General features: G+C 38.9%; 1 protein-coding gene across 2 annotated transcripts in view; it reads right to left on the reverse strand.

Annotated features, from left to right (window-relative positions):
• ANK3 (ankyrin 3) overlaps positions 1-13,648 on the reverse strand; it is a 315,864-nt gene that overhangs the window by 126,324 nt on the left and 175,892 nt on the right. For both annotated transcript variants that reach the window (XM_090144833.1, XM_090144835.1), the window contains exons 6-8: positions 12,471-12,569; positions 8,946-9,131; positions 7,065-7,163 (exon numbers count right to left, since the gene is read on the reverse strand). In XM_090144833.1, the coding sequence (XP_090000959.1) occupies positions 7,065-7,163; positions 8,946-9,131; positions 12,471-12,569 (384 nt within the window). The remainder of the gene's footprint in view (positions 1-7,064; positions 7,164-8,945; positions 9,132-12,470; positions 12,570-13,648) is intronic.

The following is a 13,648-nucleotide window of genomic DNA, read 5'->3' on the forward strand; positions in this document are numbered from 1 at the left end:
CATACTAGGCTTTGAAGAATATCTTCAAAAGCAAACAGGCAAAACATAAGTGTTTCCTATTCATGTCCTACATTGTTTTAAATGCAGACTGAGTGGGCTATGAGCTAAGTAACATGGGTGCACTGCAGAAGTAGAAATAAATCCCTCTGGAGAACTGATGCTACACCAGCAATACAAACAAGTGATGTCTTGTGCACTTCCAGCAAAGACAGAAGTGGGGACTGGTCCTCTGCCATCCTGCAAGGGCTGACAGTCCAAGCAGCAGGTTGGTTGCTTGGCTGAAGGACAAGCTGTATTCCCATGCTTCAGGTATTGTCAGGGGCAGACCACAACATTTCTTCAATTATTTTTTAAAACACTGTTTCTTACCAAAATGTTCAGATGAATCTGGAATTTAATAAAATTGTTCTTCTCTGTTCCCACTGAGAGCTGACTCAGAATTGACCAAGAATGAACAAAACAGGCTGAAAGCAGATAGACTGCTCAGCAGTAAAGTCTAGAAAATCTCTCCATCCTTAAAGGTTCCCTTAAGAAAAAAGCAATGACATTGGTTGTCATATACTAGACTTGTGACCAATAATCGCATGAACATTATCCACATTACCAGTTCATGGAGAAAGTGGAGGATTGTGCTGACTGTTATAGGCAACCATGCAGCTACAACGTGTTTTATACAAGAACAGACAGTATTTTCTCCTATCATTTCCTGTAGTTCAAAACTGGAGCTATAACTGAGCAGAAGTCCTGCAGATAAAATTTTCTCGTTTAACAGCTGTTACTGGGATCACTGAAGCTCATATGAGACCTCCCAAAATAAAAGATATTACAGGTGCAAACATGCAATCTTTGCAGAAAAATTAAATTAATTATTGTATACTCATATTTATTTTTTCTTCAGGCTTGAGATGCTTTAATGAGTCCTGAAAGAAAAAAAGGAAGAATATAGCAAGGAACCATTATGGCAAGTTACCACTAGGGAAATAAAAAAAAGTTCTTCTCTTATGTTACTGTCACTTACATACTGCCTGCTTTTTTTGATGGACTAATGGTGTGCTGTCCCTCAGGGTCATCATTAATGCATGCTGGCCTCACACCACCCTGTCAAGATTACCAAATCTTTCTCAACCTAAACTTTCCACAGGCAAAGTCCACTGCCAGTGGAACTGAGATCTGCTCTAGAAAAGGAGTGTCTTGAATGTGGAAGGCTGTTTATAAGGCTGGATGCAGTTGTATGGCACAATGACCACCTCTCGTTTGCTATGGTAAAAAAAGATTTGGGCAGAGGTCACCTACATAAAGAGAATTCCCTTGTTATCTGAATCTTCTGGCTTTCTCAAATATGGAGTAGATGTGAGAGTCACAGAAGTTTCTTTCAGTCTGAAAAGCTGTAGAGAATGATATATATTTTTTTCTTTTCTAACCATTGTGCTCCCTCAGAGAGGGTTAAGAACTTCAGAGGCATTTCCACTGGAAGATGACCCGAGTCAAAAGAACGATATTTAAAGACTCTGTGAACACCTAAAATATGCCTTTTCACTAATTTCTATTAAAAACAAACAAACAAACAAACACAAAAAAACCCTGTTCATTCAAAGCACCTTTCCCACCTCCCTAGTCTGAACATGCAGACATGGAGAAACACCAACTTGTGCTGACTAAGCATAAGGCAAACTGGCTACACAGCTCCATTGCCAGCTCTCCCTGCATGCTGCCCTTGAGGCAGCCCAAAGCCTGAACGGGAAAGAGCAGGCACTCTGTAGAGATGTGATTTATAGCAAAAGAGCTTTCTTGCACAGGATAACGTACGTTTAACCAGAGTTGCTAACAAAAATGGTTTCTCATTCCATTCAGTGGCTGTAATTCACATTTAGCATGTATCTGCATGCACCTTTCCAAGTCCTAGATACCAAAGAGCAAAGCACTCTACAACAAATTTGAAGGGGGCAGTAGAGAATGGAAACCTACTGTGACCTGTCCTTTATGTCCAGCACCTCCCCTGCCCTCAGGCTGAAGGTGATCTGATTCCTGGTAAGCAAGAGCAAAAAAGCAGCTGCAACAGCATTCAGCACCAGAATCAGCAGCTGAGATGGGAACACAGCAGTTTTCCCCCATGTATTTGCTCGCAGTTTTCCCCCATGTACTTGCTCCCCCGTGTATTTGTGCTTGTACACCACAACAACAGGTTTCCATATGGAAAGCCCGGAACAGGAGAGTATTTGGCACTCCATATTAATCATTAGATTGGTAGTTCCAGAACAAGGAAAATAGATACTATAACTATCAGAAACACAGGGTAAACACTGGGATATATTTTTATTCAAAGTTAGAAGAGGCTGATGAACAGTATTTACTCATTAGGGAATGGTGTTAGGCATTTCTGTAATCCTTCAGAGCCCAGCTAATGGCAGTACTTGAACATTAACCTTGCCAAGGAGACTGACTACACCCTTGGTTAACCCTTTCTTGTCTTCCTCCACTTCTTTAGCCTGCATGTGATTATTTCACAGCTTAGCAAGAGGGAAACATATTGATATGATGAAGATAAGCACAGCCATACACATGGAAGTAACATGTTTACAGATTAATTCAAGTCCAAGAAGTCAAGTGATTTAAAAAGAATATTTTTCCTTCATTACAAAATGGCAAAAACCAACACAAAATGAGTGAAATGGCTTGGACTGAGGTTATGAGATTAAGGGAGCTGCCTTCTTTAGAAATAGGTAGGAATCAGGGGCATTGCAAAGGCAATTTACTGAAGTCATTTCCATCCATCCTGTGGGAAACTTTCCATGTGCCACATTGCCTGCACGTTCCTTCCCCGTGCAATGTTGTAGCAAGGCCAGAGAACAGACAGACTCAGAAAAGCAAATGCACTTCAGCGGAAGAGAAGTCACTAAATCTCTTGCTGTGTTGGGAGAGTGCAAATCAAGAGAATGTACCCTTCCAAACCTCCCAGCCTTTGTGTTCTGCATGTACACTGGCTAGCATGCACAGTAACACCTTTAAGAGCTCCTGGACCTATGCCTATTTTTCTTAGGAGCAATGAAAGAAGGGAACAATGGAGTGAGTGTGTGACAGCCAAGAGGCAGGCAGGTGTACACTGGCAAGGGTGAGGAGAGCAGCTGCAACTGCATATCACTGGGGACATCATTTATTTACATACAGCACTACTGCTCACCTCCTGTCCACACACTACGAGCCATTAGCAAGCTTACATCTTCCCCTGCCTTCATTGCTGGAACTTTTTTTTTTTTAATTTGGTTTTTCCCTTGAGTCCCTCAGAAAACCACTGAAGACACTGCAGCTTTGTCTCTAGTCTGCCTTCCTGTTTTTTGTATCACTTCACCAGCTCCTCTTTTCACCAGACTCACCGTTGCCCTCAAAACTCAGAGCTCTGCCTTCATCCTGCTTATCCCTCCACTCTACCTCCACCTGTCCTCACGTTCAGCGGGAGCTGAACTCATACATTTGAGTTTGTGTTGCCTTATTCCATACAAACAACCCCTGTTATCATAATCCTCTGTTCTTATTCAATTCACCTCCAGAACTGACAGTTCTAAATATTTTAACATAAATGGAGAGATACAGAATTGTCAATTCATATTTATTCAGCCAGGACAAAGGAAAAAGTATTGGTTGTCAAAAGCACTTTTGACATCACCATCCTACAGTTTGGTCTTCCTACTTCTGAAAGCTACAGTGCATGCACACAGTATGATGTGGGTTATATCCCTTCTCCACTTTTACTCTGTTGCTTGTCTTCCCAGATTCTCAATAACTCAAATAAAAACCCTTCCCCAAGGCAAGGCACACAGCTCATTGTGAAGATTGTTTATAGAAATTAAACAAACCAAGAAACAGTGAGGTGGCAGCAGGCAGGCAGTACCTGTGGGTTACTTTCAGCACCTGCTCTAGTGCCTCTGTCAGTTTTGTCGTCTGGGTCATCAAGGATCAAGCAAGGACTCTTACCTGGTGCTAATACTGATGCTTTATCCTCAACTCACATTTGTCTGCATTGGCCTACAAATCCACTGCTTTAACAGAATCTAATTCATATTTCTATTAAGCCTACTGATAAAACTACATTCAACTTCATATTACTGTTATTTCTGCAATTCTTTCTGTCAGAGCTACCTCATATAGATTTGCGATCACCACGTAGTAGAGACGTGCTTTGCAGATGCCTTCACCCAGCTACTGTGAGCACAAACAAGCTGCTTAGCACTGAGTCACTGAGAGCACTGCTCTCTCGGGCTGATGTCATTGCATCTGCACATCCCAAGCTGAGTAGTCTGCCTTTCTGATGATGACAGCTCATGGAGGGTGAATCTGGGATTTCTGAATCTTGAAGGGGAAGGAACAACACTCTTCTGACTTCATATCTGCTCTCCATCGGTGCCCTTAATCCAAACTGATGCAGCTAAAGCTCAGATTTATTATTTCATGGAAACAGGCACAAATGGATGATGTTTAGCAACACCGGCAATAAATGCTGCTAATTGCTAATGTAGTTGCATGGCTAATCCTTAATCATGTTTCTGAGTGGAAGAGTTAACACAAGATCTGTTCATCTTCCTCGCTCCTGTGATTAGTGCCTATCAAATATTGAACACCAAAGTTTATGACAGTTCAAAATGACTTGATGCTCTAATTTGGTCAGATTAAGGCTCTGGGAATAAGAAATCAATGTTAGCAGTAAAGCCAAGCACTCACAGTTAGAAAATTCCCGGAAGCCCTTAACTGCCAAATCTACCCTTAACTCATGAATTTCACATGGATCTAGCCTTGGACCTACTCTCTTTCACCAGTAACATAAAACCTATTTTAGTGATGCATAAGCTGTGGAAAACAATTTGTGAGAAATACAAAAGGAGTTCCATTCCTTTGATATTCACCTATCAGCTTTACTCAGTATCAGCTAGTACTCTTCTCGCCAGCATTAGTAGGTACTGTATTATGTTTTATATTTTTTCTTTTTAGCTTTGGGGATTTATCTTCATTAACAGACTACTGAACAATGCTATGTTGAATGAACAATGGTCAGCACTTGTACTACTCACCTGCACTGCTACTTACAGTTTAAAGAAAACATTTTGGGTCAAAACACCTAAGGTGTGTTGCTCAGCATTTCTATCCATGCTCTACCCCCCCATCAATTCTCCTTATTAACTACAGAGACTCTCTACAAAAGAACTGTACAGGTTTAACTCTGAGAAGTCCCATACGTAAAATAGTAGCTTATTTAGTAAATAAACACAACGTTATTTTACTGTTTTTGTTGATTTGCAATATTTATCAAAGACTTTGCTTGATGATCTTATGATTTTTTCCTAATTTAAATGATTTTATAATCCTAAGTAAATATAACTAAGTATGGAAGCAGCGGAGTTTTTACATGTACATATTACATATACAGACACATCCTGAGCACAGATACAGATTAGGCAGAGAATAGCTTGAGAGCACCCCTGAAGAGAAGGATTTGGGAGTGTCAGTTAATGAAAGATTCAAAATGAGCCAGCTACGTGCACTTGCAGCCCAAAAAGCCAACCGTATCCTGGATTTCATCAATAGAAGAGTGACCAGCAGGTCAAGGGAGGTGATTCTGCCCTTCTGCTCTGATCTCGTGAGACCACACTTGGAGTACCGTGTCCATTTCTGAAGCCCCCAACACAAGAAGGATATGGAACTCCTGGAGCAAGTCCAGAGAAAGGCCATGAAGATGATCAGAGGGCTGGAGCACCTCCTGGGGCTCTTCAGCCTAGAGAAGAGCTAAGGAGACATCATAGCAGCTTTCTAGTACTTGAGGGGGGCCTTCAGGAAAGCTAGGGAGGGACTTTTTTGAGGGAAGACAGTAACAGGAAAAGGGAAACGGTTCTAACTGAAGGAAGGCATATTTAGACTAGATATTCAGAAGAAATTCTTTACTATGAGGGTGGTGAGACACTGGAACAGATTGCCCTGCTAGGCTGTGGATGCTCTCTCCCTGGAAGTGTTCAAGGCCAGGCTGGATTGGGCTGTGAGCAACCTGGTCTAGAGGGAGGAATCTCTGCCGATAGTAGGGGGGTTGGAACTAGATGATCTTAAAGGTCCCTTCCAACCCAAACCATTCTATGGTTCTATGATATATCTAAAGTAAAAGAAAAAACTACATTTTACTTTTGCTATGTGACAAAATACTTCAAACAGTGGAATCACACTTTTTACATTGCAAAAACAATATGCACAACACATACTCAAAACCTTTGCAAACAATCTGTTGAATATTACAGTTCAGTCCTGTCTAATCACAGATACCATGCCAAATAGCTTCCCTCATATATATATCATCTTCAGTACTGTTAGTTTTTTTCACCCCCACTTCAATTGAAAGGCTGCTCAGCAGCAGATGTGGGGGATGTTTCAGAAACCCAAACCATATTCATTCTGGCTTTTTCCCCTTTTCCATTTATCTGAGGAACAATCCTGCTAGTCTCCTTTGACTTTGGATCAGAGCTTATGGGATCAGAAGGGTTATTTTGCCCACTTTAGCATGGCTTCTGCTATAAGGCTCAAATCTTAACTCCCTTCCATTTCTATACCTCATCTCATCTTCTACCTGTCTTTTTTTTCTCAGGTATTCTTTATGCATCATCTGACACTCGCATATGCAGTGAAGGCACAGCTGCTTTATCCACCAGCAACACTTTCCCTTCCTGTTCACTGGGAACAACTGCATTTTGAGGACAATTCAACAGGGACAGTATTCCTACCATATGTTAAGGGTACAGGCGGAAGGAGTCTCCTCACCAAACAGCCTGCCTTTCTCAACACTATGAAAATAGCAGGGTTTTTTGTTTGGTTGGTTTTTGTTTTGTTGTTAATTAAAACAGAGGTTTTCAAGAGTGAGCACTAAAGCTCACGTTCAGCAGCATGGACATCCCCCCCTACACTTTAAGGTAACAAAACAAACTGTCAGGCCAGGCCTCTCCACTAGCATGCACAATGCACTTTTCCACATCTTGTGGAAAAAAAGCTTCAAAGTGTTGATTAAGTTACTAGAGTAACTACGATTCCATTCTTACCCTTGCAGTGAAGTCCACAGCAGCTCCTCGATTTAACAGCAACGTAGCTACATTGATATTTCCATAGTGAGCAGCTATGTGAAGGGGTGTGAACCCACTCTGGAAAAACAAACAAACAATATATATATATATTTATATAAATATCTGTTCGGTACTCCAAAATTTGTAACACATTGTTGACTAAAGCTAGTAACAGGAGTGTGCTGCAAGTCACCATTCCAAATCTGGACTACCTTTCACTCACTGACATTTACTCTCTCTCTGAAAGTCTAAATAAAATCATACTGCTGTGCAGGAGGGAAAATAAATTAAATTAGCATAATTATTCTAGAAGATCAGAACTAAGATAAAACTTCTAGATATTTCAGGAAAAACAGCAGCAAAACGTGACTATTAAAGCATTGATCTGTCTTTTATAATACATTAATTTCTAATGTCTACTTGTCATTGGCATTATATCAGACTTGCAAGCCAAATTTCTTAGAGATTCTTAGGAGAAGTTCAGATACAAGTCATTTGATGATACTTGCTAACTGTTTTTATAAATTCAAAGTAGATGCAAATGAAAACAACATCAAAGACCATTTTAAATGATTAATATGGATTTTTTTCCAAGGGTTAGTACCATAAAGATCAGTCTCCCACTGAGGGCAATCACACTGGGTTATGTTCAGACACCACAAGTTATCAACCTAATTAGAAGATTCCTTACTGATAACATAACTTCAGCAAGTTATTTTCATATTTAAGTAGATTCACTTCTTTTTAAAATAATGCTAAAACATGCAGCAATTCCATCAGTCCTGCAAAGTATGAAACCTTATGGGAACTAGATGCATTTCTAAATTGTTAGCAAGCCATGCTAGCTGCCACTGCCTTGCTTCGGGAGTTTTGCAGATTTAAAATCACAGATCACTCTATTTGCTGACACCATCAAGTTAAGTGTCATGCAGAAGCCTGAAATCAGTCTTGGATGCACAACACAACAGGGTTGTCTGCAGCTCTTGACACATCTGGTAAATGTCTACTCCATGAGAATCCCTGAAAACTCCATCTTACATAATATCGCTCTTTTATGATGGCAATTCAGCACCCAAGAACACTTACTCTCATTTTTAAACCCTAGTTTCAGCTGCAGAAAGCCCTGGTATCTAAACTACAGTGTTCTCTAGCACATGCTACTTCATTTTATCTAAAGCAGGTATCTATCCTATAGAAGGCGATGCAAAAAGGAGGAGGAAAATATGATGCAGCAGCACTAAGTCATGGAGGAGTGATGATGCATATATATATTTATATATACCTCTGTTGTTCTATTCACCATCATCTAGGTTAACACATTTGGAAGCAAAGAGGGGGAAAAAATGAACGGTTAGTTCACCACTGGTGATATGGATGCAAAAAGCTTCATGATTGCTACGTGGCATGGCAGCTCAGACGACAGCACAATTGGCACAAAGAAAGCTTGACTGAATGGAAGCTGAATGATTGAGTATTTTGAATGTTAATTGTTACATGTTTATTAGAGTTCTTAAAGTGGCAATTTCACAAACAACTAATCAAATGACTTAATTGTATGGTCTCTCTAGCAGACCACCTCAACAGTGGCTTCCATTTTCAAGAGAATGATTGTAATAATATTTTGCTTTTATTTTCCATTTGCAAAGTTTCTAAAAGAGGAGTTAGCCCTGATTCAAACAAAAAGGGAGTAAGGAAAAAAAGAGGCAAGGGAAGCTAATGAAACATTATTTTTAGTCACAAGCTATAGTAGAAAGTTACGTGCAACTCATAAGCCAAACACTTTAGTAAAGGGAGATCTTCACTGGACACAAGACGTGCTCAGCACTTAACAGCATCAAACCTTACATCCTTGCAACTGACCTTTGACTCCACATCAGCATTGTGGTCATTCTGCAGGAGCAGAGCCGCTGCCTTCGTATCATCCTTCCGAGCAGCGATGTGAAGAGCGGGAAGACGGACTTTTCCTTTTGTATCATTTTCAAGCAACAGTGAAACCACCTGGTCATGACCTTGCTGTAAAGCTACTGCCAAAGGTGTGAAACCATCCTGCAACATACAACAAGGCTGCTCAACACATATTCCAAAATTTCTAGGGGGCGAAAAATGGAAGTGATCTTATCGCAGGTGACAGTAAAAATATAAGACATATGCAAAGAAAGCTGACTTGGAAAAAAGCATTAAACTATTCACTTTACACACTTCACTATACGCATAAATGTGTGTGTTAGTATATAGAAATACAAAAAGCTGGTATTACTTAAAAGTTGCAAGTGGTAATCATGTCTCCATAGCAAATTATCATCCCTCCTTCCCAAGGCTACCAATTATAACATATATTTCCATTTTATTATTAAGTTTCATCTCAACTCTCAAATATTTAAATATGCATTTTGAATTACATCTGTATATATTTAAACAATAAGTATCAATAATACATTTCAGTAATATTTGAAAAAGAATGTATATTCTCCCAATATACCAATTGCTTTACTACAACTCCAAAGCATACAAGTGATATATAATCCTCTTATGAACAGAAGTGATTTCTTTTCAGACTAGCAAATGGTAAACCAGATGTGGAAGACGACCTGAAAAATAGAAGACTTATTTAACAGATTTCAGAGTGGATCCCTCAAACACAGGAAAAGTACAGCCTGAGATGTTTTTATAATTGTATTTTAATGGATTTGTAGAAGACTGAAGAATTAGTTATTATTTAGAATCACTTTTATCTAGTACAATACCCACAAATCACTCAGAAATCATAATGCAAATTATACTACTTAAGGTATTTATTTGGTTATTACTTCTAACATTTGATCTGTATGTTCAGAGTTTTTATTAGTAAAACTCATCACAGGGTGGTAGGTAGAAAACACATTCTACCATTTCTTTACTATTTCTGTCATGATCAAATTGTACATTTGTGTAAGTGTGAAACAGCAGCACAACATCATAGAAGTATGCCGATCCCTACAATGCCAGAACTGCAGAGTTCAAACATTCACTTTTTAGCTTTTGTAGGTAGAAATAATGTTTTCAATAACGAATTTCTTCTCTGCCTCCCAAAACAAAGAGAACCTAATCTTAAAAGAACAAAGAGAAGAAAAGAAAGAGAGACAGCATTTTTTGCAAAGAACAGAGGAAAAGATAAAAGAAAACTCACTGAAATTCCTTGGTTCCTAAAAAGTTTTTTTATTTAAGGAGCTGGGGAGCTGCTAGTTTTTCAGTTAATTTTTTCTTTGTCATTGAATGATTTTTTTTTTTTTTTTAATTTTTCTTTTAAACATATTGAACTCAGCCTTCTCCTTGGCATGATGCTCACCCTCTCGTAGAGGCGGGACAGGGCTCTGGGCTGTGGTCCCAGGGAAGTTCCAGCAGGCAGGGACATGATATGAAAAATGCTGTGCAGCTTTGAAGGCCAAAACTGCCACAAATATCCCCACCAGAGGGCTCTGACAATATAGCTACACTGTACCTGCAGAAATGGAGGCCTGGAGGAACCTTGAGAGAGACAGCACACACATGGTGACCTGGAGATGTTTGCTTCCCTCTCTACACAGCCAACAGCAGTGGCACGGTCAGCTGCTTCTCAGAGACAAGTGCCTTAACTATCACCAACATCTTTTTTCAACCGATTTCCTCTTCTGGTAAAAATGCTGCTAACAATGAGGAAAAAAAACATCCTAGGAATACATTTTCCCCTCTCCTTAGGGAAAAGTAAGTGGACAACTGGGAGCATTTCATTTCAACACCAAAATAGCTGCTATATCCTATACTCCGGTTTCCTAACCCCAATGAGGACTGCCCACAGATTCAGTTTGTGCAGAGATCACTGTACCACGGCCAAGAAACTGAGACCAAGAATATTAGCAATGACAAGAATGCATTTCCACCGCGTGCTATCTGAAATTACCGACCCACAAAAAGAAATTGCAAGTATCTCGATGTCAGTAGTATAATTAGCAACTACACTTTAAAACATAAAGCAAAGCCCACTCTAGGAAAAAAAAAAAAAAACACACACAAAAAACTAAGCATGATTTAAAGACAGCATGGGGCTCTACTTTTTTTTATTTATATTAAAACACCTTTGCTGAAGAGTTATTATTAATGAAAAATTAGTTAAGTAGTAACTAAAGGCTTTTGAAATTAAATTTTCATAAAAAAAACTTAACCCAGAGAAAACAGAAAAGCACCCCTAAGGAACTATCACGAACAAGTAAGGCAATAAAGGCAACATTGTTTTGTAGTCTGAATCTTCAGAAGAATTATGGCATGGGTATCAGGCTGAGTTGGACAAGACTGACATAAGAAGCTCAACAGAAAAGCGTAGAAGGATCAGAACCAAATACTTGTGCACAATTCTACTTAATTCTATTTTCAGAAAATTAGTCTGGCACAGATAAGTGATTTTGAAAACTTTTCATCCATGAATTATTTTTACAACACTGTCATCAAAAGAGAAGATTCCCTACATATATCAGTAAGCGGTGATGTTACAATGTACAGTGAAGCAATGAAGTAACTTTTCATCTCATATTCTGCAAAAAATGCAACTTTCTCAAGCGTTACTAGTTTTGTGGAATCAGTTCATATGGAGCAGTTAATTTCCTAAAAAGTTTTAGAGAGAAAATACTTTTTTTTTTTTTAAACAGATGGAATGCAGTCCTATTGAAATGCTATTTAAGACTATTTTTAGGACTATTAATATGTCTGCTATTCTTATAATCACTTTGAATATTTTTTTCCAAGTTTTCTCACTGAGTTATAATTACTCTTTAAAACTAGAAATAAAAACTGTTGTTCGGAAAAGATCACAGAACACTTTCAAGGATGGATCTTCCATCATTCTGTCAGCTTGCAATTATCATTGCAAAACCAGACAGAATAATTGCATGCTGCAGAGAGGGTATCAACTTGGCAATAAATGCAGCTCAGAAAATACTCCAAGCACTTAGTAACCCTGGGTTTTCCCTGATATCCCAGAGGTGGCTCCGCAGCATAAACAGTTCTTGCTTTATAGTTGCCCTCTATAATAGTCAGTTCTTTTAATGAAGGCATAGAGAACTCTTATAACATGCGCACTGCGCACTCAGTTTCTCTGAGCACTTAACCTGAAAGATTACCAGTAATGACTAAGAACCTATCTATTTTTAGAACTGTTTCTAGTTAAAGTCATTGTCTTTTTTTTAATTTTAGAAATGGCAAGAAGTCTAAATTGCTGAAAAGTCAATAAATCAATATTCATTAGCACATTTCACAGAGAGAATTTTTTCTGCTCTTTAATTTCGTACTTAAAAGACAACCTTGGTGTAAGTTGGCAACAGTTACTACTGGAGTGAATTGTATTTTCTTCATGAACTGAAAAACTCAAACTTTTACCTCTGTGGCAAGGCTCTGACTGGCACCATTATCGAGAAGAAACTTAACAACCTCCAGGTGGTTTTCTTGGGCTGCCATATACAGAGGAGTGAAACCATTCTGAAAGAGGAAAAGAGGAGAGTGTAAATATTTCACAAACATTTTATACATAGCAAAGGTCTGCCAAACACAGGTAGATTAGCAGGAAAACAAACTGCATGCTCACATACTAATTAGTGACGTGATCACCCTTGATTTAACTGAAGATAGGAAAAGGGTAGTTATTACTTTAAAAGGCACTTTCAGTTGATCAGAAAATTACTACAGGTAAGCAAGAACAGTTCCTTTTATATCTACGTAGTCAAACAAAGTGAGTTTGAACAAACCATTTGGTTGAAAAAAGCTCTGATACATGATAAATGCAACTGCAGTTCAACATACAAAATGGGACAGGCAAATACAAAGCACATCTATAGAGACAGCAAGGGCAATGACTTAAGAATAATTTTTTCTCTCCATTACCTTTCCATTCTCATTCACTTGCGCCTCCTGTTTATGGCTTATATCTCCTCAAAGAGATGCCTGTAGAACCCAGCCTGCTTGTGGTCGCTGAGCTACTTCATATTTCAGGCATCAGGAGATCTCGGGATGACTGGTTCTCAGCAGTTCGAGACAAAGATTTATCAGAGTTTCTGACCACATTAAAGCATATCTCAAATTATGCTCAAGTGAGTGATTTCAATCAATGCAAAACTAGTATTAGAGGCTAAAAGGCTTAACTCATTCTCTGGCAAGTGCTTTCCACTTACACTCAATGCTTTTATCTTTGCCCTAACTGTACACAGACCACAGCCTTTCAGGAATTGGATTTCCAGGGTTTAATTTTTCTCTACAGTCCTACGCATTTCTGAAATTTAGAGCTTTGACATAACTCACAAAACAGCAAAATGAAATCATGATACTTGTTCTGGTTTCCAGATACTTCAAAAGGAATTCATAAAGTTGCTGCTTTGCACCAGAAATTGCTTGGTTTTCATATAGCACTTCATGTTGCTCAGTGCAACAGTCAGGAATCTGTGGATAAATTCACTTTACAGTAACAACTTGCATCATCTGCATAATATTGACTGAACAGTTTAGTACAACCAAAGTAGCACCAGCAATAAAAACAACCAATTATTTTCTCCTGTGATTTATGA

The sequence above is a fragment of the Phasianus colchicus genome, chromosome 8 (assembly GCF_987193195.1).
Source record: "Phasianus colchicus chromosome 8, bPhaCol1.hap1.1, whole genome shotgun sequence".
In the NCBI taxonomy this organism is placed as follows: domain Eukaryota; kingdom Metazoa; phylum Chordata; class Aves; order Galliformes; family Phasianidae; genus Phasianus; species Phasianus colchicus.